At 43.2% G+C, this 27,870-nt stretch overlaps 1 protein-coding gene across 1 annotated transcript in view; it reads right to left on the bottom strand.

The window, feature by feature from the left end:
• Positions 1–27,870, bottom strand: part of SHC4 (SHC adaptor protein 4) — a 349,519-nt gene that overhangs the window by 158,597 nt on the left and 163,052 nt on the right. Inside the window, exons 4-6 of the mRNA XM_086958275.1 lie at positions 19,943–20,062; positions 18,249–18,302; positions 5,101–5,152 (exon numbers count right to left, since the gene is read on the bottom strand). Of these exons, the coding sequence (XP_086814401.1) occupies positions 5,101–5,152; positions 18,249–18,302; positions 19,943–20,062 (226 nt within the window). The remainder of the gene's footprint in view (positions 1–5,100; positions 5,153–18,248; positions 18,303–19,942; positions 20,063–27,870) is intronic.

Here is a 27,870-nt window from a genome sequence, read left to right as displayed (position 1 = left end):
ATGGCTGAGTGCCTGTGGTTTAAATAATTTAAACCATTTACCAGGCGAGATGAAGTTATGATCTATCTCGCTGTATGAGTGTACAATTAATGTACACACTATGTGATAGCTGAGTGCTACACGTAGAAGTCAATGACTTGTAACTTGCTCCGGGACTCTGACATTATTTAAAATAAACGCTGGTAATAACAAACAAAAAAGTTTAACTTATGTATTCAGTTATACCCTATCAATTCTACTTCTAAGCATTGTGTACTCTAAGGCATCAAAAACGTATAGATTAGGTTTCAAGCTTGTATTTCAATTCAATGTTAATTTAGATTCAAACACTACTTTTTGAGAAAAGTCTTTTGTCTGAAGAGAATGTCATATTTTATCCAGAGATTACCATACACCATGTCATGTGATTGCTTTAAGTTCTTGGATACGTCATAAGTGTACATAAAGTTCTTCGTCCCCGTTCAATCCTTGGGGGGTCTTAGTTTTGAATTTTATTATTAGTTTTGACTCCAAACGTCTGAGTTTCTGTAGGCGATTTCCTCCTCTCTCACTGTCTGGTATCATTGCCAGTCCCGAGTATCTAACATTTAACCAGGTTTTGTTCTTGTGGGTGATGAGATGTTTTGCCATAGCATAAGTTTGGTCCTTATTCTGCATAGCCCTAATGTGTTCTAACATCCTTTTCTTTAGGGCACATATGGTCGATCCAATATATCTCTTGCCGCATTCACATTCCAGGAGATAGACAACATAATGGGATTCACAAGTGATCTTGGTTTCATCTAAATGAGATGAGATAAAAGATGCCTTAGTGGCATGAAGCTGGCACTTTTGTAGTAAACATTTGTTTTTTAAATGTGACACGTAATTCAGGTGAGTAGCTCTGCATCCACTTTCGTTCTGCATTTATTTCTGATTTATGAGGCAAATCATCACTCTAGTTTTCTTGTCTTGGTTCCAGAAGAATAGTACATTCAAATAAGTTGTCATACATAAATACAGTGTAAAATCAAAAATAAAATGTCTAAATACAACTTTTTGAAGAATTCTAATACCAAATGAATTGATGACCACAAAGCTACTCCAAGCTCCTCTGGGACGTTTACCTTTAAATATGAATCCCAATCCCACAGAAGTATTTTCGTGGCTTACATCCTTGTTCACAATTCTCTTTGAGGACATATGACTCTCACCCTCTTTGATCATCATTGACTTCTGGTGAGATCCAGAATAGTTATGTCTGTCACTATGGCTCACTACCATTGCACTTGCTGATCCCTTTGCTGGCTTTGCCAAAGAGTTTGCATCAAGCACGGGTTGAGTGCAATGCAGAGAATCTGGAAGGGTCGCCCTTGTCACATGTGCCTCTAGTCTCCTTGTGTACAGATGATTATGCAAAACTCCTTATGTTCTTCTGAATATCTGATTACATTTAAATTATATATATATATATATATATATATATATATATATATATATATATATATATATATATATACATATATATATATATATATATATAGATGTATAGATATAGATGTATAGATATAGATGTATAGATATAGATATATAGATATATATTTAATATATTCATAAAGAGTAAACATGGCTTAAGGGGCTCAAGCCATTTCACATAAAAGCTTGTGTGGACCAGTTGTTACATAAGAACAAGCGTACAAGTAAAAAGAACAAGCGTACAAGTAAAAAAGCAAACGACGGAGGAGGAAAAGAGGAAGGGCAGAGGAAAATACTGGGATATTGGAGCAATAGGGCATACAGGCATTTCAATAAGTTTAAGGCCCTGATTTCAACTGGTGCGGAATAGGGTAGGTTATTTACCACAGCCTGTGAAATACCATTGGCCCGGGTGTGGTAAATACCTCCTAATATGAGTTTTTAACCTGGAAATGAGGCATGCCAGCAGAATTGAATTCCACATGCTTTGCCTGATTTCTGGAAGCTTGTTTCCTTCCCAGTGGAAGAATTGGTTTGGTAGTTTGGTTTGCCCTGTTCCCATCATGCACTGGGACAGGAACAGACTAATTTGCATATAGCCAGGTTCTGAGCTGGGATGGTGCAGTGAGCTAAAAAACGGTGTTGGATCTAGCCCTGATCTCTTGACTGGGTGAGAGTATTCTGCTTAATTCAGAAACTCTGTCCATCACCACCCCTTGTAGTTAAATATTGCCTGATTTCCAGGCCTTTTCCCCGATATATTTAGTCAGGTTGGAGCTGCTTGAATATATGGACCTGATTATAAGTGCCCTTGAGGGTTACTTTATATGTATTGTATACGATGAAATGTGACACTGCAAGGTTCGGAATTCATTGGCATGATTAATAGCCCCTATTCTGCTGCTTTCCGCTTTAACCCCTTCGCTGCGGCAGCTATTCCACCGCAGTGCTAAGGGGGCAGGGGGGGGCGCGCGGCGCGCCCATGCTGGTGACGGAACCGCTCCGTCACCAGCCGCGGTCGCGCTGTGCTCATGACAGAGCGGTTCCGTCATGGCCCCGCCCGCTCAATGGAACGCTCAGCGCAGGCGCGGAATCCGCACCGCGCAGGCGAGGCGAGCGGGCCGTGACGGAACCGCTCCATCATCAGCACAGCGCGACCGCGGCTGATGACGGAGTGGTTCCGTCACCAACAGGGGAGGGTTTAATGGGAAATATCGCGCACAGTTTAGCACTCACCACATTACAATTGCTGTCCCAATAATTACCAGGTCGTTTTCACCCATGAGGCTCAAGCAGGAAACAACCTTTGCAACGCAGTCATTACATCGCACTACATTTACAATGCAGTCATTACATCACAACATCCTTTGCATTGCATGCCATTACAACGCAGCCATTAAATTACATTGCATGTCACTACAACGAATGTCACTACAACGCAGGCATTACATCGCATGTCATTACAATGCATACCATTACAACGCTTTGTACCCCTACACTATCCTACATTTACCCTACTGTTGCACTCACTGGAGTTAGAATAGTAATTGTTACCCCTACACTATCAAACACTGACCCTACTGTTGCACCCACTGGAGTTAGAATAGTAATTTTTACCCCTACACTATCCAACACTTACCTTAAATGCAATGTAATGGTATGCGTTGTAATGGCATAATGCGATGTAAAATAATGCATTCTAAAGGATGTTGCGTTGTAAAAGCTGCATTGTTATTGTATGCATTGTAACATCATACATACATCACACACATCATAATTAAGACCCAAGTGGAATCAGGGGGTTTATATAGCAGTTGCAATGTTCCTTTGAGACTTGTCATCCTACCGCATCAGAGAAAAATTGTGAGGGTGTGATAATCACACAAATTGCGATTTAAATCACTTTGGAATGCAGCCCGAATGTGTAACCAGTACCACAGAGCTTTATGTTTCAAGCAATTACCTGGGTGGTAAATTCCATTCCGCTCGTGGAATTTGCGGAATGTGGGTAATTTTGTGTACCGCGGAGAGCGCGAAATTGCCCAAAATTCTGCGTTCCGCGACTTCGCAAAAAGTTTTGCTTGTTCGCGATCTCAAAATGCATGTTCACGAGATATTTCCCACCGAGCACGCAAACAGCGATTTCGAACAGGAAAAAAAGCATCGTGAACAATCAATTCCATGTGGTTGTGGAATTTCTGCATGTTTGTGGAGATTTTTAACCATTTTGCGGAGATTTGCGTAACGCGAGTACGTAAATTCTGCCCACCCCCAGTTTTCAACTGTTTCCTGGAGTTCAGTAATGAGGAATTGTGGATTATTATTTTTAAACTGTGGAGATTTCAATTCCATAGCCAAATAATGTACATCTGTTTACTGGTAGGTGGTCACTTCGAATTGAAGGGGCTCGGGGGGGCATGGAGCAAAGCCAGACCCCCCCCCAACCGGGAAACTTTGTGCGGATGGAGCAGGCCACAGGGCAAAGCTAGGGCAAAGGTTAGGTATGGTAGGGTAGGGGTGGGGGTGGAGCGTTGCGGTTAGGTTAGGTAAATTGGATGGGGTCAGGAGGCAGCCTCTTGCTGGCTCCTTCACCAGGGCAGGCTGGGATAGAAAAAGTGAGCCAACCACCCACCCGCACTATAGGGATCAGAGTCAGGGTCTCAGATACGCTACAGTAGGACAGTGTTTTACTGATACGGGTAAGGCAGTATTTGGGGGATGAGTCAGGTGCAGGCGTATACACCCCTCTGGGGAGGGAGGAGGGGAGCACAGGGGAAGGAAGACGAAGTTCTGGGCTTCGCAGCAGGACAAGGAGGTTTCATTTGGGGGATGCTCAGTAGGGTGAGAGAGAGAGAGAGAGAGAGAGACTGGAGGAATGCAAGCAGGACAGTGGATGAAAGATTACAGAGGGAGGTGGGTGTATGTGGACTTGGTAGGGGAATGTTTGGTACATCTGGAGAATTGTTTATGGGAAAAAGATTGTCAAGAGTTGATGTATTAACAAAGTTGATAACATGTAAAAAGTTGGGTTTAAGTTAAAAAGGCATGAATATAAATTTTTAACAATAAATTGGGCTTTTACGCTTCAAGTTGGTGTGTTGTGTGATTATTTCATGATGGGTAGTGTCTTATTACCTTTAAAAAGGTGGCATCTACCACTCACATTGTGGCCAATATGGGAAACAGTGGTTACATTGCGGTCTTCACACCGCAATACATTTACAACAGAGGCATTACAACGCAAGTCAATACAATAACTTGCGCTCTAAGCTAAGGAATAGTATGATTTACTATTCCAACAACTTCCCTACTGTAAGGTAGACTGGAGTTGGAATAGTAAATTATACTATTCCTAAATCCAGTGCCCTCCAGCGCAAGTCGTTGTTACGATTTGCGTTGTAATGCCTGCGTTGTAAAGGTATCGCGGTGTAACATCAAATATTCGGCAAGTATGCTGTCGATGACACTGGGTTATGAGAACACATCCCAGGTTCTAGAGCTGGGAAAGACGTGTACGATACAACTGCACACAGTGCACAGCTACAAAGGTGGATGTGGATGATGAACTGAGAGTCATTCTACTTCAATAACACAAGAAAGTCGATTTGCAATGCATAACGTAATGTCCATTTTGCTTTGTCCTACCTCTTTGATTGACAGGATCCTTCGCTACATATGCAACATAGTCTGTTGTATCCTGAAAGAGAGGTAATTTGAAGTCAATCATAAAGTGCTTAGAAAGCAACTCTGGGATTATGGTGTCTGATAAAATACATGCACATTTAAAAAACGAATATTTATTCTTTGTAAAGTCCAATATCTAACATCTATCTACCGCTAAATCCCATCAGTATGTTTTTTCAAACAAATCTGTGACTTTGCTACTTTATGGCACTCCCATGCCATCTTAGGTCTGTCTATAAGGTCCCTATCAAATCCAGTTCCTACGCCGTCTAATCCTCCTGAGCTACAGCAAGATTCAGATCATTCCTCATCTGCGCCCGACACCGTTGGAACACACTCAACGCGGGACTGGCATTGCTATTACTAGCATTCACAGTGCCTACCGGAAAAATACAAAACTACCTACTTCAAGAAGGTTCTCAATGATCAAATACATTTTCAAAGTGAACTTTTAATCTGTAGCAATATTAAAATGGATCAATTAAACCATTAACTGAAGTTGCATTCCACCTTATCACCACGAACAGCCCTACGGGCTATAGGTGTCATTGTACCATTGATACCGTGTGTCACACTTTTAAAAGTTTTATTTCATGCATTACTCAAATGCATATACAAACAACCAAATGTCCAATGCCTTCAGGAATCTGGCACAGACCCATCCATGAAAAGGTATTTGTCACTTCTCATCCTTGGCACTGCCCCCCCCCCCCGAACCCCCCCCCCATCAATCTACCTAGGGGCCACTTAATCAGCGTCCAAGGCATCTATCTTTACTTAACCAGGGCAAAGGTTGTACCTATGTACTCCTTACCTATCCAGAGCATAGCCCACCACCAAGACACCGAACCGGTCCCTACGTATAAAGTGTTGTGGACCATGATAAGTGGAAGCGAAGGTAACTACCATCCATGACAACAGTTACCAGGCATCCATGGTACAAATTACTATCTCCTGGGCACAACTCCTTCCCATATCATTTACAGGTCCTCACCAATCAAAGTCACTGGCTATTGCCAACCTAGAGCACTCATTCAAGCCTTTGTGTGGGAGAGGTGCTTATCCTAGGAGGGCACATGCACCCACCATTACATTGCACTGGGCTTTCCTTATTCTGATCACAGTCTTATCCATAGATGGCACGGGTCCCAAGCATCCAGGAAATATGCTTTTCGGCATTTTAGTCTCTAATCTGGCTCAGGCGGTGATGAGCAAGGAAATACTGCCATCCTGCGCTCGGCAGCTCACATATTCTCATGTATCTCCTAGAAGCTTTCATGCTGTGTTTTAGCATCCAGAAAACAGCTAGAAGGCAACCACAGCCTAATCCAGCACAACACAACCTTGAAATGGAAGAGGCCATGTTGAACATAACACTGGCCACCCACCAATATCTGCTAATACATCTACAGGTACTTCTCTATCACTGGGACCTGCCTTTAACCATCCAAGACATGTCCCTGTAAAGGGACTAAAGGAATTGGGCCTTGTCTGCACCTTCTACTTTCCCTGTTCAAGACAGGACTTTATGCGGGGGTAAAGGAAGCTGCTCAGGTCATGGTGATTCACACAGGCTAGAGGCCTCTATGCTTCCACAGAGTGCAGCCCATGTTCCACCATATTCCCCCTACTACCAAACCCTTTCTGTATGTCACATTTCAATCTAGCACCCAAACACCACCACTATAAAGAATAGGGCACAGGTTGTGTAGTATGGGCAGAGTTTCCTCCCATGCTCCTCTTGCCCCCTCACATTTGAAATGAGTTAATAACTGCCATGTTACATGCATGCTGTTTGTGTAGCAAAATCATTTACCTGTTATTACGACTTAATAATGCACCTACCCTACTGATTCATGGTTCACGCCGGGCCGCGTTCTCTACCCACTGAAGTCACAGGTATCCTTCTCATTGCAGCAAAGAGTCCTACACATCACTTGTGATTCTGGCCAATTTCTGAACTCACCTAACAAACAGGTCCTTAACTAACCAGGGCACCGGCATCTGCTTATTGGACATACAGGTGCCCATCCATTCAAGGTAGGGTTCCTTGGTCTTTACAGTGCTGAAGACAACCTGCCAACAGGAAGGGCCACAAGCAGGAGGAATATACTGTGCAGACAATGCTCCCACCTGGCCCAGCCATTAACTTTCGGCTAGCCGAATGCAAGTTGCAAACTGCATCTTTTATTGAGTACTCTGAAGTTGCCGTGGACCAGCAGGTAAACAATGTACAAAATTCATGAGCACATTAGGACAGAAACATGCATTATACCAAATTATAAACCCTGTAAGTTCTATTGTGATTGTTCAGATGCTGACATCTAAGAAGTTACCTAGATCTGCACGGCAAATACCCAGGCTTCGCAGAGTGCTCAGCGCCTGTGGTGGATGTGGGAGATTAGGTTGAGGCAAAGAAAGTCGACAGATTATGTAGTGTAGTTCCTAGTTTCCCACTAGGCCCTGCGCATTGGAATAACATAAACAGTAATATCGACGTGGAACTGCGGATATTCCAGGCCTCCACTGACTATGCTAAACTTAATTGGGTTGTGTTACCAACTAGCTCAGAGGTCACTGGAAACTTTCTTCTCTGCATAGGAAGTGATCAGCTTCCTTGGCACAGACAAGAAGGGATTCAGTTTTCCAACAACCGTGCAACATGACAACTTTGCTCCTCAGATCAAGAGTCAATCTCTAGGGTCGTGTGAAACAATAGACATGTATTTCACTCAGTCAGTCTAGTGCAGTTTACTTTCACGAGATGTAGAGAATAGAGAGACGGGCGTTTGTCAATAAAGGGTTAACATTTATTGAACAGTCTTTCTTCTCGTACAAGAGAAATGTATTGCCACAATTGCAAGAATTGTTATTATAAAAAGTACGTACAGTAAGATAAGTATTGCGAAATAGAACTGTAAAAGCATTGATATGGTTTCTTAGCCATACAATGGTTTAAAAGTAATAAAACATATATACAGTCATATATACATTAGGCTAACATACTCAACTGGTGCTTCTAACTAAGCCTACCCCAGTGTGCCTGACCTAAGCCTAACACGTGAAAGGGGAGTAAGTAAGTAGCTTTAGGTTAAGTTGGTTTTGCCAAGGTTTGTTTCAAGAATTCTCGTCTAAGGGTTTAGTCAACACCATACCTCTGAATAGAATGATGGAGGATTGGTATCTCCTTCAGGGGTCTCTCTCGATATCCCAGTCACCCGCGAGGGTAAACCGGAAACGCCGGGGCTGGATTTCTCTGCAGGAGAAAGGCAGCGGCTTCTCTTCAGCGCGTCGAGGAAGGAGGGGGGACAGCGTCCGCGGGCAGCTGGAATCTGCTGGATGTCTTCGCAGAGGACGGCTGTTCAGTTCCTTAAGCGTACTGCACCATAGTTCGCGCTTTAGCGGCGATAATGGTATCAGCAGCTTCACCACCACAGGATAGCAGGCTGCAGCGACAGAGTGCTAGATTTACCAACACGGGGTCGTGCAGGCAGCTGGCTTCAGTAGCTCGTACAACAGGCATTGCTTAAGGCAACGTTGGTAATATTTATACCTGACAGGTGCCGGGTTTGACGCAAGTTTGCTGGACATAAGACGTCAATTAAAGATGTCACTAGGAAGTGATAGTTATCAGTTGCTCATTAGAGTTCTATTACTAATCAAAACATAGCAAGCGGGGATTTCCAGGTTTGCTGAGTTTTTATCTTGTTGAAGAACTCGGAGTGTTATCTAGGAATATCAGATAGTGACTACTGCTCTGTCATTGCACTAATTGGTCGCAAAGGAAGTGGCAGAGGGAACTATGCTGGAATGTGGCTCTGTTCGTGTGAGGCCAGAGATGACTTTTCAGAAAATCGCACTTGAACGGTTATGCCAATATAGGGAATAAATGGATTTATAGCCGAATAGGGGCATAAGGTCACAGTATCGATCAGGAACCTAGATAAACACGCAACACCCACTCCACGGGTTAATGTCCATCAAAATTACTAAAACTAAAGCAATTAGATGCATGTGTAACATTGCCCACCCCAAAATACATAAATGCATTTGAAATAGGCGTACTTGTAATACATGAATTTAGGTACTGTACGTTTTTTAAAGCATAGTAATCATTCAAAAAATTATTGCATATGAAATCAATGAACGATTATGCAAAAGGAATTACACATGAAGTATATCTGACAGAAGAAAGGCGAGATAAATCATCACATAAAAATGCATTGTAATAACATGTGTGCTAGAGGCTGGTGTAATGTTGTTATGTCTCTAGATGTGTTTAGAAATAGAAGTGTGAAGCTTCTGTTCTCTAAGAATAGTTTTTACGTTAAGCAAAGAATTGTTCGTGCCAAAAAAGGTCAATATTAGAAAAATTGTCCAATTTAAAGAATTATTGCTTGAACGGGGAAAAATAGATTTCCAAAGCTCTTGGCAGTGTTTGTTGATCAAAACTGAAGGCCGAATTCAGAGTTCATGGGAACGCTGTGTGTCGGAAAGCTTCTCAAAAGTTATTGTTTCTCTGTGGGTGAGAACATCGTATCAGACAGGCTCTCAAAGAATTGGTCTACAAATTCAGGTGATAGTTCAACCAAATTAGATAGCGCTGTAACTTGGCAGGTGTGAGAACAGTGGCGGCTGGTGGAATTTGAAACTGATGGGGCGTATGCAGCGCTGTCCCAAGCGTAGTGTCCCCTGTGATGTGTGGTACTAATACATTATTGCAAACTACCCCCTTTCTTTGGAAGAAACCGATCGGTCACATGATGTTTAACTTGCTTCTAACTTGTTATAGTATTGGCAAGACGGAAGTAATGAAACTAACTGGTCAATGTAGTGATCTGTCCAGGATCACAGATTCTGCTTAAACTGTAAGCATCGGATTAGGTGCTGAGGTATTTGCGGCTGTGCCGACTTGAAGCCAGCGGGTTGAAATAGGTGGCCAGGTACAATTGTGAAGCTTGAGTGGATAGTTTCAGGTCTGTGGTGCCGGTGAGCAGCGTCCACCTATGTTTTTTTGCTCAACCCCCCACACCTCACCCTTCCTGGATTCCTCTGCAGCTGTCACTGTCCTGCCCGCCCTTGTTTAAAGCCCCGGAGCAAAACCGTTTTGCTTTGCAATTAAGGGCCTGTCACATACTTGCACCGACAACTCTCACTTCTTCCCCCCCTTTGATTTAAGGACCAGGGATGTTCTAACCCTCTTGTCGCCGGCACTGTCTGCTTGCAATGTGCGTTGTGCTGCAGGGAGGTAGTGAATGGCTGTTTATGTAGCTAGCTCTGCTTCCTAGACTGGATCGCATCTAAGCGCTTACAAGCAAATGGAAAAGTCAAAAGTATGAATTTAAATGAAATAGGAACGGGTAATAAAAAAAAATAAACTCACCGTCCGGAGAGACTCTTTCCCGACTCCCGCCTTCCTCTTTTCAAGTCCTGCAGCACGTCATCACAGGAAGGCGGCGCAGCAGGCAGCCTCCCTCCCACCACCACGTTTTTGATTGGGGCGGCCGGCTGCCCCAGGCCACGTCATTTTCTCTCTGTATGCTGCTGCAGCAGCATACAGAGAGAAAAGGGAGACTGAGTGTGTGGTGTTACGCGAGGGCAGGGGGGGAGTGGCTTGGGGGAGTGGCTTTCCCACTGTAGTTAATACTGTCTGTTTGGGCGGCCTCAGGCAGCCCAAACAATCAGTATTAACAACAGTGGGCAAGCCACTCCCCCAAGCCACTCCCCCCTGCCCTCGAGTAACACACCGCCCACTCTGACTCTAAACCAGGAAGGAAGTTCTGCTTTCAGTTTCTCGCCGTGCGAGAATGCAGAAACAAATCACAAATGGTAGTTATATTAAGGCAATAACTACCATTTATTTCTGCCTTCTCGCACGGTGAGAAAGCAGGGGGGGCGGCGCCCAAACGCCCCCATGCAGGAACCGCCACTGTGTGAGAATGATTGCTGTCATCGAAGGCAGGACCAGCAATGCTCACAGAACGTTGTACCTGGATGATGTTGCTTTTGTCACTCGCTCCACTGTTACCACTTGGCTGTAGTACAGGAGTCTCCACGAATGCCGTCATCAGGATTGGTAGCCGCTGGGGACAACACAATGCGTGAGCCGTTATTGGACTGAGCAAAGTATCGACGTCCATTGGTACTGCTGATGGAAGTGAAAGACAGATGTCCAACACGCATTCATCGCCGCAAAGCATACACCGTAGCACAGGTAAAATGCAATTTTGCCATATCGGTCTGAATGAAAGGAACCAGGTCATGTTTAGATCTCTCAGCCTGGCCAATCCAAGGACGTTAGTTATCCTGTCCCGGTAGCGCATTGCTAGGATTGTCTCTTCCATTCCCATGGGAGCTATGTCTGAGCCGAGGCTTGCCATAACGAAGCAGGAGGGTCAAAAATAGAATCCCTGCGACGAGTCCCAAAAATAATGGTATGCCGCCAAAAATGGAGTGCACAAAATTAGGAAAGATTCCCAAAATTGCCTGGAAGGGTGTTAGCAGTCCCGTAAAGACTGTCTTAAATATGCCTGGGATGCTTGTTGCACTAGACATGTTAAGGAGTTGGCTGAACATTTCTACGAAATGCACGGGGCAATTTGTTGATAAAAGGTCATGAACTTCAGTAGCTGTCCTCGCAACTAGAAGATCATACGTCTCTTTAGATGACGTTATAGGCACTGTTGTCTGTAAAAGTACAGATTTCATTTTGCTTAATGTATCAATTCGTATAGAATAGAGATTCAGACGAGGCCAGATGGGAGTCACTATGTCTGGAGGCCCACTCGGAAACAATGCTTGCATACAGCATTTGACCATGGATGTTACTTCTACTAGATAACTTTTCCCTGGCACGAGGCCACAACATCTGTGATCCGTTCTAAGAATGTAACTCCCGTTCGAAAGTTGCATAAAGAAGGGCTCTATCTGAGTTGCAGGTGTGACTAGCTGGTGGCATGAAAGGTTGTTTGAATTTCCATCACATGCTCCGTGTAAATTAATACCCTGACACAAAAGTATACCGCTTAGTGAATGTTTACAATTTTCACCACTAAGAAATACATTTTTGTCGCTGTCACTATAGCAAGAATGAGTGTATGGTAATTTCCATTCAGATTTTACATATCCTTTACCCAATTGTTCATATTGGCCAGCAGGGATGTACTCAAGGCACTTTTTAAATCGGAAAGTTGTTATCGGAATTGTGATAATTCCGTGTATTATCCATTCAATGACAGGACTCTCTGACATTGTCAATGGTAATCTCTCGAGTTTTTCGATGCTCAGGATTGTATAGTCTGCTCCTTTCTGTGCCAAACTGATCTGTTTATCAGTAAGGTTAAAACTGGAAAATAATGACGTTGTGTTGATTAAACGCCAAGGCACATAGCCTGAACGAAGATTTTGCAGCGTCCAGCCTAGTTCTATAATAGAGCGTAATTGAGACTGGCCATGTTGTAACATTAGCAAGTCTCTGTCTATCACATCAAAGGCAGAGGATACAATATTGTCCAACGAATATATTCTGGAAGACAGAGTCATCAACCCATTGTCTACCACAGAAAGTGATTTCTCCAAATTAATACGATCAATTTCTCGTATTTTTTCAGCAGTTCCAATTTGCTTTACTTTCCAAGCCTCGTTGTAAGCAGCATAGATACTGGTCGCTATGAAACGCTTTTGACGCTGTTTGCGTGGTCCAAGAATGAAGTCTCGCAAATCAGCACCATCTTTTAATAAAGACAAGTGTTGCTTAATTTCAGCCAGTGTGGACGAAGTTAGCCATTCAAGGCAGAGTTTCCCTACACTGTATGTTGTTATAATCCCTGGATGTTGTCTCTGGGAGTATCTGGAGTCTAATCTGGTCATTTGTAACCCCTGTGTTTTATTCAGGAATCTATCTTGACAGCTATTTGTGTCTGTAGGCCAAATTAACCACTTTTTCCAATCAGGATTTGTTCTGTTGAAATTTAAAATGTGTGACACGTCTAACTCAATATCTGTGGTTGTATTCTCAGGTATTGGCTTCGGAATAGACGGTGTTTTAAGGTCTTTGATCTTAGCTAGGCCAAGACAAGATGTTTGGTGTATTGTGTCATTTAAAAATAACATTTGTTCAGGTATCATGCAGGTTCTAAATAGTGCTTCAATGCCTTGCACCTGCCAATCTTTTGTACCCCAAAGTGTTTTCGTTTCAATATTATTTTTCCAATAATCAAAACCAAATGTCATCATTTTGTCATAAAATGCTTCTGAATATATCAATTTAGAATTTGTCAGCATTGTTTTCATACCTGTTTTATCTAACAGTTTGTAATAAAACGTTTCTGCATCACTGGTGTTAAACCCTGAGAAGTATTTGAATTTCTCAAAAAATGCTTTAGAACTGCTTTTAGGTGGTGTAGCACAATGTTCCCATTGATTATACATAAAAACATTTCTAGGCTGTGCAGATTTATGCAAGTAATGATCCCCATAGTGGGTATAACAGAATAACTGCTCATAACTAGATGAACCTTGTAAATAATCATGATCTGTGAATCTAGCTGACATTACTAAATCAGACATCATGTCATTAATACTGTTAAAGTCCCAATCATCAGAGAATGTACTTGGTGTCACAAAGTCACTTAAGGAAACCTTTAGTTGATGAGGATACTTCAGGATTTCGACCGGACCATAGATCTCATAGTCTGTTTTCTCCCATACTACCCCACCAGGTATTGGAATTGCTGTGACATTTACTGTTGACAGTTCTCTTTTCTTCACGTGGGATGATCTGTGTGGTTTCAGGACTAGGTTGATGTTCTGACTTGCTGTGTCCATTCAATTGTAATGAACTTCCCTAAAATTAAAACTAAAATTAGGCATAGTAGGAGTATGAATACCCCTGAGATAATCCAATGCTCAATCAACGGTGAATCCAGATATAGTTCTTTGATTTGTTGAAGGAGTCCTGTTGTATTTTCTTTAGAATACTTTTTTGTTTCTGGCATCACTTCGGGGTTGTTTTGATCTTCAGAGAAGTTGTCGAAGTTGATGAAATAACCAGAGGCAGTTCTGTCAATTGATGGGATTGTTCTTTCAATCTGTCTCTCGGTAGCACTTTCTGATGCCACATCATTGTAGACTGGTGTTGTTTCTTGACAAACTGTTTCAATCTGTGTTTCAAGATGCACGAGTTCCATGGCATTATTGCATAGTCCTTCATTGTGCACTGCAGGCTGATCGAATGTGATTAGTCTTTCAGTTTGAACCTCTTGGATTGTTGCAAGTTTGGGTATTCTGTTGTTTCTTGGGAGTCCACTGGGCCTACTGTTGATTATAGGCCACATGCTTGTGGTTTTACCAGATCGATAGACACGACTCTGTTCTCCTTTTTACCAGCAAGGGGCGGTAGCACAACTGATCTTGTTCCGGTGACTGCTAAGACAGGTACTGCTTTTCTGTAAGAAGGCCCAAATTCCTTCTTAACTGCGATCTTTTCTCTGACTAGATCCCCAATCTTTGGAACCCAGACAGGCCTTGCTGGGGCTGTTGCGGGTGGTGCCTCGTCAGTGGTACTTGGCTGTTGCTTTAACTTTATGTTGCTTAATGATTTTCTTGTTTCATTCAGTTCCTGTAAAACAGCCAAACGATCCTTTACATCAAAGTGTGTTGTTTCTTCTTGTACCACTGACATCTGACTATCGAGGTCCTGAACTCGCATTCTAATTCCGAACAATAGTTCGTATGGGCTGAAACCTTTTAGAGAATTTCTTGGCATGTTGTTAAGACTAGTCTGGACACTTATTAAATGTTTGACCCACCCAGCGCCTGAACCTAATACCTTCGCTGTTATAGATTGCTTTATGTCACGGTTTTTCCTTTCTACCACACTGTTCCCTTCCGGGGTTTGACGGACAAGAATACCGCAACCCAATTCCCATGCTAGCCATGGCCTCCCCATAAGCTCGAGAGCTGAAAGCAGGACCCTGGTCAGAATGGAACGTGGTAATTGCGTATGTGCCGATATAGACTCGCAAATCTTTTATAACCGTTCTAGCGTCAGCCGAGCGCTGGGGGCCTCATTTTTTAAGTGCTTTTCGTCTTAACTGTTAATAGGACGCAGGATGGGGTGTAGGCAGCGTTACGCTGTTTCTGACTGGTAGCCGGTAGCAAGGTTCGCTACTGCGATCCCTATTACAGTTTTCACAGTTGTTTGCATATATTTGGTGTTCAACACTCATTCCCGGCCACCAGAATACTGATTGTAATTCGTTCAGTGATTCCTTGATCTCTCTGTGCCTTAGACCCAAACCCATGTGTGCGTCTGCTATTAAAAATATTCTCCTGTTCATGTTTGGAATTACTCTGCCCCACGTTGGGCGCCATGTAGTGTAGTTCCTAGTTTCCCACTAGGCCCTGCGCATTGGAATAACATAAACAGTAGTATCGACGTGGAACTGCGGATATTCCAGGCCTCCACTGACTATGCTAAACTTAATTGGGTTGTGTTACCAACTAGCTCAGAGGTCACTGGAAACTTTCTTCTCTGCATAGGAAGTGATCAGCTTCCTTGGCACAGACAAGAAGGGATTCAGTTTTCCAACAACCGTGCAACATGACAACTTTGCTCCTCAGATCAAGAGTCAATCTCTAGGGTCGTGTGAAACAATAGACATGTATTTCACTCAGTCAGTCTAGTGCAGTTTACTTTCACGAGATGTAGAGAATAGAGAGACGGGCGTTTGTCAATAAAGGGTTAACATTTATTGAACAGTCTTTCTTCTCGTACAAGAGAAATGTATTGCCACAATTGCAAGAATTGTTATTATAAAAAGTACGTACAGTAAGATAAGTATTGCGAAATAGAACTGTAAAAGCATTGATATGGTTTCTTAGCCATACAATGGTTTAAAAGTAATAAAACATATATACAGTCATATATACATTAGGCTAACATACTCAACTGGTGCTTCTAACTAAGCCTACCCCAGTGTGCCTGACCTAAGCCTAACACGTGAAAGGGGAGTAAGTAAGTAGCTTTAAGTTAAGTTGGTTTTGCCAAGGTTTGTTTCAAGAATTCTCGTCTAAGGGTTTAGTCAACACCATACCTCTGAATAGAATGATGGAGGATTGGTATCTCCTTCAGGGGTCTCTCTCGATATCCCAGTCACCCGCGAGGGTAAACCGGAAACGCCGGGGCTGGATTTCTCTGCAGGAGAAAGGCAGCAGCTTCTCTTCAGCGCGTCGAGGAAGGAGGGGGGACAGCGTCCGCGGGCAGCTGGAATCTGCTGGATGTCTTCGCAGAGGACGGCTGTTCAGCTCCTTAAGCGTACTGCACCATAGTTCGCGCTTTAGCGGCGATAATGGTATCAGCAGCTTCACCACCACAGGATAGCAGGCTGCAGCGACAGAGTGCTAGATTTACCAACACGGGGTCGTGCAGGCAGCTGGCTTCAGTAGCTCGTACAACAGGCATTGCTTAAGGCAACGTTGGTAATATTTATACCTGACATGTGCCGGGTTTGACGCAAGTTTGCTGGACATAAGACGTCAATTAAAGATGTCACTAGGAAGTGATAGTTATCAGTTGCTCATTAGAGTTCTATTACTAATCAAAACATAGCAAGCGGGGATTTCCAGGTTTGCTGAGTTTTTATCTTGTTGAAGAACTCGGAGTGTTATCTAGGAATATCAGATAGTGACTACTGCTCTGTCATTGCACTAATTGGTCGCAAAGGAAGTGGCAGAGGGAACTATGCTGGAATGTGGCTCTGTTCGTGTGAGGCCAGAGATGACTTTTCAGAAAGTCGCACTTGAACGGTTATGCCAATATAGGGAATAAATGGATTTATAGCCGAATAGGGGCATAAGGTCACAGTATCGATCAGGAACCTAGATAAACACGCAACAGATTATTCCAGGGCAGGTTGAGAACATGATTATAATTTAGGAGTTTCAGAATTTGTGCAGGACATAGAACAATTCTTTTTGTGGTCTGGAATTTTAACAGCGAGGTATCATTCCAGGGTTGTTTTAAGTTATCCAGGTGTTTGGTTTTCATCCTGAGAGTTCCTCCATTTGCACTCTGGGTGGATGCTCACTATACAATTGCAAAGGAACCCTTCTGTGGGGTCTTAGTCAATCTGACAATAATAATGACCAGAATGATGATTCCTCTTGCTTCAGAAGGAAGCACAGTATTCTTTTTTTCTTTCTCATTGCTACAGATATAGAATCATCTATATATTTAGATGAACTTATGCAAAAAACAAGACCTGCTTTCATGAAGGCAAGGCGTTATGCAACACCCCTCTACACGCGTTCAATGAGATCTCAAAGTCATTGGTCAACCTGTTTAAACACTTCTGGGTGCACCCACCTGTCCCTTTTTTTCTAAATGAAATCCCACTTCTGCTGCTAAAAGAAACTTCTTCCAAGCTTTTCTTCTTATGCTGAATCACAGATAGGTGTGGCCAAGGTCAGCTGAGCTCTCCCCTCTCAATGGGTATATGACAAGGTATGTGCTGGAGGAGGTTGTGCAGGCCTAGCATGTGTGCTTCTGGAAGGGTTTTGACACAGCACAATGTACTGTAGGTTGCAACTGTTTCTGTGGGGTTGATGGGCCTTGAATCTAAGACTGGACGATGCTGAGAGAGCGTTCTCGGCACAGAATCCTTACTGTGCGTCAATGAGCTATGCTGGATAGCACAGCACGGATTGATGACCACAGAGCTAGTAATCCTATCGCTGCATATACAAAGCTTGGATCTTTTGCAGAAGACACCCCTTGTGAGCACTTCAAGCGCCCCATCAAAACGAAGGGTGAAAACATTTTGTTCACAAAGCAGAAAGGGTGGTATTGTCCCTCTGGCGCGACCCCGACCCTTGGACCTGCTCGCGAGCCATGAACCCAGCTCTCTTCCAGTGCACATACAATAGTATTTTTGTTCTATTTTACTCTGTGATAAAATGTCTGGCAGCGCTGTGCAAGAGGGTGGACATGTGAAGTGGCCAGTGAGTGCAAGTGAAAGGTTACACAGATAAAAGAAGGCTGGCGCGCGGGCTCTGATTATTCCCTCTCGATATCTGGGCGAATGCGAACTTGTCGACGGGGTACTTACCGGATCTCCCCCCGACGCGAAGGAAATCGACTGCATGTGATGGTTCGCGATGATCTGCAATATAAGACGTCATTCAGTCAGGTTATAAACAAGGCACATGAGAGATGCACACTTTTTGCAAGAATAAAACGAGCGAGCGACTGCACTTGAGCTCCGCCCCAGACAGGATGTATTTGTCGGTCGAGGTCGGGCCAGGAGCCCATCATGGACACAGACATAAGCTGATGACCCTGTACTGGCTCCAGAGTCATTAGCTGATGCTCTGCTCTGCAGGCTGAACCTCGGTCACAACATTTTACAGCTCATTCCCGAAGAACAGGCGTCCACTTGGCAAACCACATGATCATTTCAAAGCAGCCAATAGGGGCCGACTTGAATGCTTCTCCAAAATGGTACAGCGCACACTGCCAGCTGACTTTATTTAGGCGCTGATAACGTATGGACCAGGCCGGCTGTCAGCTGTCCCCTGCCTCAGACATCCCCAAAAATGAGGGTAAAGAAGGCAGTGGGCAGCTGACAGCTGTGAAGAGAGCAGAAGTGCGGCCTTCCCTCGTGTTATGCTAGGGTGAATGAGGTGCCATGTCAGAGCAAACAGGGCACTGGGCGTAATTAGCTGCTATGGGTGTCAGAATGTATGTTTTTCACATCTGGAGAACAAATATCTCCACACCATTGGAAAAGGAAGGGGGAAAAAATACCCCTCCCCATGCTTGGCAAGTCCGGCAATCAAACAATGACCACCCATGGCTCTTGACAATTAGGGCAGACTGGCAACCCCCTTCTTGGGCACAGCTTTGCGTTGGGGCAAAATACTGCCAGGTCCCTAGCCAAGATATGGCCTATTACATAACACCTCCACCTTTTGGCAAGGTAGAGGGGGCGTGAACTAACTTTCCACCCTTGGCTAAGTTGAGGTGGGCAAACTAACCTTGAAATATTAAGGTTAGGTGGGTGCTACCGAAGACCCTGTGTCATTGTGAAAAGTGTGTGGGGGCAATAAAATAAAACTACCATAAGCCATTTAAGCTTAGTATAATTGTGGGGACTTTTGAGGTTCCTGGCTTTCAGTGAGGGGCCATTAATGTGCATTATCACATGGGGCTCAAAGATGCATCAGGGAATCAAAGCTTTTTCCTTACACTGATTCCTATGAACGCTTGGCAGCATGTGCGGTACCATATTACTCGTTTCAACCAAAAATCAATGGCACTCATGTAAAACACCTAAAGCAATGGGAACGGTGAGGTGCACTGCGGACAACACAAAACTTAAAAATACAGAAAATATACACAGTAATATGAAAACACGCCACTGAATCTACAATACACGAACGACATGATGCTACATTATTTTCCACCAATTATTCAATTTCATATATCAACATCTGTAGAATGTAATTTGTGCCCAAAACTCTAAGTTGCCATTGTAACACACATTTTGCATTGTAATGATCACATTTATTGTAAATATTTTCACCTTATCCTAGGCACATTTTTATATACATTGTTAACCATGCACTACTCCGTGTCGGAAAATATTTATGTGCCCTTATTTCCAGCCACCAGTCTGTGCAACCCTAGGCCATTTGCAACTTTGAGGCCTTGAAAAGGAGGCGTTTATCTTTAGAAGCCATAGAATTTAAAGCATCGACATGATAATTGACGTTTATCGTTTTAGGTAATGAAAATCCGTACCTGGTGGGTTTCCATCTTCATTAGAGCCAAGCAGCTGGTTGAGACGGTCAGTTTTATGTCCACACCCGAAAACTGTAGATTACTCTTGCCAAGCACAGAATTTAAAAACCTGACTGGAGGCTGTGAAAAGAGACGGGCTATGTTTTATAAATTGGAAAATCATGTCAGGTGACAATATATGACAGAATATATTATTGATCAGTGTTTTTGAGGTCTTAATAGAGCTAGCATAGAAATCTGTCAGCGCTCATGTCATCAACACCAAGTAAATAAACTGAAACAGACTTTGGGTCACCTATTGTTGTGATTGGTTTGTTTGGGTCAGCCTCTTTCAGCCATTGCTTGAAAACAGTGTCATTCCTTTACTACACAGGCAAGGAGGTCTTTTAGTCTCAACCTTAGCTATTGGCTATTAGATGTGTTAGTCCACCTGCTATAGAGTGCTTCTTGTTTTAGTATACGGACAGTGAACTGTTATTTTTATTTTATTTATTTATTTATTTAGGAGATTTATAAAGCGCAACTATCACCTTACAGGCATCCTGGCGCTAAGGCTCCACAGAAGTGGCGGACAGAGGAAGTAGCAGAAAGTCCCAACATGTTAAGCCTTAGGAAACAACCAGGTTTTAACACGTTTCCTAAAGAGGAGAAGTTCCTCAATTTGACAAATCTCCAAGGGCAGACTGTTCCAGAGTTTGGCAGCAGCAACTCCAAAGGATCGACCCCCTGCCCTGGCTTTCTTAAATCTGGGTACTATATTAATAATAATAATAATAAACCATTTTTAAAGCGCCTGGCTACACAAAAAAACAGTGTGTCCCCGCGCTAGATGCTGCTAATTCTCAGGAGGCAGAAGTTAAGGAGAAAAGCCAGGGTCGGAGAGGAACGAGAGAATTAGATCAGAGGAAACACCAAACACGCTGTTGCTGAGCGAAGTGCTCTAGTTGGGGTGTACCAGACAAATTTAGCTTGCAATGAGCTAGGCCCGAGCCCATGAAGGGCTTTAAAAACAAGGCAAAGGGATTTGAAAAATACTCTCTGCCTAAGCGGGAGCCAATGGAGTTCAGCCAACACCGCTGAGGCAGAGGATCTTCTAGGCCAACCAAGGGCCAACTTGGCGGCAGCAGACTGGATTCTTTGAAATCTGTCTAACAGCAGACTCGGCTACTCAAGCAGGAGGGCGTTACAATAATCGAGTCTGCTCAAAATGGTACACCTGACTACTAAAGCCCGGGCCTGCGAGGGAAGTAGCGGTAGGATCTTTCGAAGGGACCTAATAATATTTCCATAATTCTGTGATTTTGAAACTAAATGTACTATTGTTCCAAGAAGCAATTTTACTACTGAAATATTTCTGCACCTCTGCTGATGTTGCACCAAAGCAAGATTTTACATATTCATTGTATTGATAAACGTGAAACCACAATCCTGCTTATTTTGCACCAATAGTGATTTGTAGTCCTAAACATTTTCCACAGTCATACTGATGTTGGACATCGATGTGCTTTGAACCAATTATGAGGTCATACCAGTGCACATCTTTTAAATCTGATGTGACATCTTACTACCACATTTCCTATCTGTACAGGGTGGCAGTCACATGCTTAATCTACTTCTCAAGATCAGTAGCCCATACATGTTTTATGTTATCTTATTATGGTCATCAAACCAGAAGCAAACAGAGCATCATATAAGATCACACTCCCGAATGTATGAAACAATGCTTCAGAGACCCTACTTCCCTGGCCTAACCAAAACTACACTCAAATGCCACATATTACAACGCCTGAGGGCCAACCCAGGAACCTTGTCAATGTCCAATGCAATAATCCGAGACTAAAGCCTCTTTTCTTTTCCTGCAAACATACTCTCCTAGAGAGGTACACTATGGTTTTCTGAAGCAAAATAAAAATCGCTTAGATGAAAAGCTCACTATCTCAGGTTACCTGTCATGATATAGACCGATCTCACTTGTATAAGCTGGACAGTTGAATGTGCGGGTCCTTCACAGCAGAAAAAGTCTGAATTATGGCTTGAGTGTAGACAGCAGTTGATGTGAGGCTTTGTGTCTTTAACAAATGTTCTACACAAAACAAACTACAAGTCCCAGGTCACCATGGAACTCTCATAGGACTTGCAATGGTGGCGACCAACGTAAATGTATGAGTATAAGTTCCTTGTGTTTCCGAGAGCCTGTTGCTAGGCAATCAAGATACTTAGTTCCTGCAACCGCCACAGTTTGTAACCCTAAGTGCTATGCCTGGAGTTATCTAAGACTTGCTGTGTACAGAGAAACATTCTGGATAGTATTTGGAATCATACCTTGGTATTGTAAATTATTTATTTTCCAAGGACTATGAGACCTAATTGCATTTCCTCTTCTACGAGAAGAATACCCAATTTGTGGGAATTTTGGTTAAATTTCCTTGTGATTCATAAATTGTATTAAGTTATTGATAGAGGTGGGGAAGTGACTGCTTGTTTTCCAGAAGATATGTACAAAACTAACTTGTATTCATTATGTTGCCGCTGATTTACTTGTTACATTCAAGCACAAACTTAATTTGTGGATCACTCAAGGGAGTTATCAATATAGAAACGAGCATTCCAGTTCAGATATGTCTCTGCATCTATCTTAGAAGTTTCATATATAGTTCAGCTCTAAGAATTTAGAAACACCTGTAGAAAGTCAGAAATACAGAGAAAAGGTACAAGGTATATCGTCTGTCATACTAAGAACAGTCAACAGGAAATTAAATGGTGAAACACTAAAAGAGTTATTTCTTATTTTATATCAACCCAGCATTAGGAACAGGCAGAAATAATAAATGCAGTGTCTTGTTTTACTTTTTTGTCCTTTTCCCTTTGCCCACGTCTACTGTTGTTTGACATAGTCTCATTTGCATGCTTGTCATTGAGGTCACGGAGTTAGGGAAATAGCATTGTTATGTTATGTTATGTTATGTTATGTTATAAAGTAATTGTAAAGCGCAAACTTTCACTCCAAGGAGCATCATGGCACTGTGCGGATCCCTAAAGAACACAGTAATTGAAGCTGGGAGGAGTTGGACGAGTGATCCGCATAGAGCATCAGGGGCCATAAAGGTCCAAGTTTTCAGAGCTTTCCTAAAAAGAGTTTCTGTTTGGATGAAGCGTAGGTGGTTGGGGAGTAGGTACCAGGCCTTGGTCCCAAGAACTCCAATATATTTCCCCCCGTTTGAGACACATCTAAAATCAGGAGGTTTTAATAGATTTGCATTGGACGATCTGAGTGTACGGTGTGGCACATAGCGTGCAAACCTGGCCGGAAAGTAGTGAGGGCCTGAGGAGTGAAAAATTCTAAAAGTAATTATCAAGATCTTAAGCAGGATTCTTTTGTGGAAGGGTAAACAATGAAGTGCTTTAAGAGCAGCAGATGCTGATGAGCTCCTAGGCCATTTTAATACTAGTCGAGCTGCTGCATGTTGTACCATCTGTAGTTTGTATAGGACTGACGTATTCGTTCCTGCATGAAGTCTGTTGCAATAATCTAATCTGGATGTAATTAGGGCCACTGCGACTGCCTTTCTAGCTGTGCAGTGAAGTAGGTCAAATAATTTTTAAGTGACTTTATCAAATGGAAGCAAGTTCCAGCCACTGCTAGAAATTGCTGGTGAAAGGAAAGTGCTGATTTAAATCTAACCCACAAATTCCTAGCTACCGTTACAGTATTGAGAAGAGGAGGGATGTCAGAGGGCCACCACAGGCTAGGGGAGAAGGTGTTTGCTTTCCCTAGTGGCATGATTTCCGTTTTTTCTGAATTACATTTTTAGTTATTTACTTTCATCCAATGGAAGACTGCTGTAAGACATTGTCGAAGATTTTCCTCAGACAGTTTTATATAACACCAGAAGTATCTGAGTATTGTCTGCCTATGAGACTGTCTCAATATTAAAGGACGAGATCAGACAAATCAGGGAAGTCATATAGGCGTTGAAGATCACTGGACTGAGAATGGACCCTTGTGGAACCCCGGAGAGCATGAGGTTTTTATGCTGATCTGTATTGGTCAAGAGTAATGACTTGTCTTAGGTTGTGTAGAAATGATTTTGGCCAAGCCAAAGCAAGATGAGAAATACCAGATGACATGAGATGGTCCAGTAGGACATCATGTGAGACCGTGTCAAAAGCAGCTGATAGGTCTAATAAGACTAACACAGCATTTCTTCCCTGGTCTAAAGGAGCTTTGAGGGATTTGGCAGAATACAAGTGAGCTGATTCTGTAGAGTGCTGAGGCCTGAAACCTGATTGATTAGAGTGTAAGATGTTCGCTTCTTCTAAATAGGTCATAAGTTGAATATTAACTAGTTTTCTGGTAATTTTACTGAGACATGGAAGTAGAGAGATGGATCGAAGATTAGTAAGAGTGGTGGGATCAGCGAGTTGTTTTTTTTGGAGCGGTTTGACTGCTGCAATTTTCCATTTGTTGGGGACTTCTGCTAATGAAAGAGAAGTGTTTATTATGTTATTGATGTTTGGGTTGACAATGTCTATGATAACGTGTAAAATTAAATGAGGACATGAGATAAAAGGAGATCCTGATTTAACTGCAAGGATAGCCTGACGGGATTGTTCAATTCTAATTTATTTATTTATTTATTTGCAAAGTTTTATATAGCGCTGGCTAGACCAGGAGGTATCAGAGCGCTTTACATGAGGATCAGGGAGTTACAGGGTACATAGTTATATCAGTTGGATCAGTGAGTTACCGGTTACATAGTTACAACAGTTTGAACCAAGGAAACAGAGGGAGGAGGAGGGGGAGGGAAGGAGACACGAACGGGGAGACAAAGACAATATCAGATGTCAGGCTGGGTAGGTGATGGTCAAGGAGCCAGACTCCTCTATAGCTGCATAGGACAGCCCCACCGGGCATCGGCCAAGGGTGCTCAGGCTCCGCAGTAGGGGTATACATCAGTTGAATCAGTGAGTTACAGGATACATAGATACATCAGTTAGAATCCAGACAATCACAGAGGAGGGAGGAGGGGAACGGAAGGAGAAACGAACAGGGAGACAAGGAAGGCAATGTCAGATGTCAGGCTGGGTAGGTGACGGCCTAGGGGCCAGACTCCTCTATAGCTGCATAGAACAGTTCCACCGGGCATCGGCCAAGGTAGCTCAGGCTCCGCAGTATCTTCATCAGTTGAATCAGGGTAGCTTGAAAGGCTCAAAGGGACAGTCTATTTACTCCTAAATAAGCGAGGAGTGCTGAGAAGTATTTCTTCTGTTCGAAAAAGTCAGCAATGTGATCGCTAAGAGACTGAGATAGAGGAATCTCTTGTTGGAGTATTATGTGGTTGGTGAAAGAGTTTACTATCTTAAAGAAAGTTTTTTGATCTGAGTTGGTCAGTTTAAGCGTGTCGGTTGTTAGTTCTTCCTGTTTGTAGCTTTGCCGCATCTACTTTTTAATTTCCTACTGTGGCTGTCTAGTTCTCTCAGGTTTTGGGTGTACCATGGGGGGAAAGTTTCTTGTACGATCGATTTTTCAGTGAGGCAGGAGGGGCAAAGCTTTCACTAAGTGAGGACATCCATTGGTCAAAAGGTTGGGTATCCACTAATGGATCCCCTGACAGCCTGGGCCTGCAGGCTGAAGCCTCTAAACTGAGGTCTGAAGAGACTGCTATATCATTCCACCTGCGTCTAGTATTTTGAATAGTGGAGGTGTGGCCATTGGGGATTTTTGTGTGCTGGTGTCTAATTTCCAAAGGTATAAATTTATGATCAGACCAAATTAGACTAACTGGGGTATTAACTATGAGCGTCGTGAGATTTGAACAAATGCCGTCCAGAGTGTGACCTGCATTATGGGTGGGGGTAGATAGCTGATCCAGGCTTAGTGTTCATTGCACCCTGCTCATTTTGTACATCTAGGTGGATATTAAAATCCCCTAATATAGTGAAATTGGAGAATCTGATAGTTAATGAACTCATGATATCTCTAAAGCTTTCCAAAAAAATCTTGTACGGGCCTGATGGGCGGTATAGCAGGGCTCCTGAAAAAGAGAAGGAGTCCTCTAATTGGAAGCAGAAGCTGATACTTTCTGCACCTTTGAGGTTAGATATTTCAAATACTGAGCATTTCAGTGTGCTTTGATACATAATCGCCAGTCCTCCTCCCCGTTGCTCTGGTCTATCCTGTCTGTGATTTCGATAGCCAGGGGGTAGGATACAGACGATATCATGGTTGCACCAGGCTTTGAGTCATGTTTCCATTAAAAAGAGGCAGTCTAGGTTATCGTCTGAGATTAAGTCATGAATGCTTTGAGCATGTTTGCATAGTGATCTAGCATTAATGAGACCTCCTCGTAGGTAAGTTGTGCTCAGGCTGTTGGTAATCGGTGTTTCATGTATGGGACTGAAAACCCTTTTACAGACCTTACAGCAGATGGGGCCCTTCCATTTATTGACATCGAATTGGTTTTTGCAATTGTAAGGACTGTTAAGGGCCAGAAGGGAATCTTGAATAATACACATACATGGCAAAAATTGAGCCGCGTTTCAGGTGCTGGTCGCGTTCCGGAAGCAGAAGGGTGCAGACGGGCATGCCTTTGAACCACCGGTGACACACTTGCTGCGCGCCTCCGTGCTGGCAGGCACATTAAATAATATGTGCACCGCCAACGACTAGACCACTAAGGGCGAAAGATGGCTGTACTTCAGGGAGGGAGACCCACCCGTGACTCAGTCTAAACACGAATCCAGCGGGTAGGGAACAACCAAACACCCAGATCGAGAGGGAAACACGCAGATCGTGAGGGGAGAGAAAGGCTCCTAAAAAACGGGTAAGGCTAATGATGATACAGGGATTGTTGTCCCCTTAAAAGTGGCAAGAGACTAACACATAGATCGGAGTCCGGTTACCACAGATTCAAATTCAAATTCAATTAATATACAATTAAAAAAACATATACAGTTTAAAAAGATAGTTTAAAACAGCAGTTTTCCCATTAGTTCTACACATTCAAGCTTAAAACAGCAGAAAGATTCAAATTCACGTCTCTCGTTAAGGGAGATAGAGTAAGGTTCAGTGCAACGTACCCTTGTTGGTTTTGAATTGTCAGGTTAGTGCAAACTTGATCAGTGTTGGCCACCACAAAATTAAAGTGGGGGGCAGCAGACAGAGGGGGATGGGGAATTTAGGGGGAAATTATCATTTTAAACACTTACCTTTCACTGCCGCTGCTTCCGACGCTTGGCGCCTCTCTCCCAGCAGTCTCTGGGAAGGCACAGGCTCTCTACCTAATCCAGACGCTGCTCACATGATATGAGAGCAGTGCCAGGATTGGTCTAAGCTCCCTGGTCTGCCGCTCAGACAATGCCTTGGAGCCTGTGGCCTTTCCCCAGCCTGGCTGCGCAACACAGCTGGATTGGAGAAATAGAAGTGCGCATGTCTGTTTGGCCGGCCTAAGATGGCCTGCCAAACTGACATGCGCACCTGTAAGTGCCCAGCACTCCTCCCTGTCATGGCACGGCCACACCCTACATGCATACCAGAATCAGTCACAGAAAAATAAAATGATGTTGTTTTATTACCATTTCATTTTTCTGGGTTTGACTCCGACTAGTGGGGCAACGCTCTTCCGCCATTGTGGTGGAGCCGCCCCTGAACTTGACATTTCCATTACCAGATGCTAAAGATGGATTTGCATGAAAATAGGAAGGTTTTGATATAGTCTTCCACTATCAACCTCCATATCTTCACCACATTGTTGGTACCGTCCCTAAAGACACCTACATCTTCTACCATGGCTAGGGATGTTAACACCATATTTACTATATCCACTGACTATGACATCACTAGATCACCCTCCTTCTCTTCCTAAATCTTCTTATCTCCCACACACCCTTCAGGGAATTAAATCATCAGACAGCGTAATGCCAGCATA

The sequence above is a fragment of the Lissotriton vulgaris genome, chromosome 2_1 (assembly GCF_964263255.1).
Source record: "Lissotriton vulgaris chromosome 2_1, aLisVul1.2, whole genome shotgun sequence".
Lineage (NCBI taxonomy): Eukaryota > Metazoa > Chordata > Amphibia > Caudata > Salamandridae > Lissotriton > Lissotriton vulgaris.
Note: the sequence above shows the minus strand (reverse complement) of the source record. Positions and strands in the feature narration are given on the sequence as shown.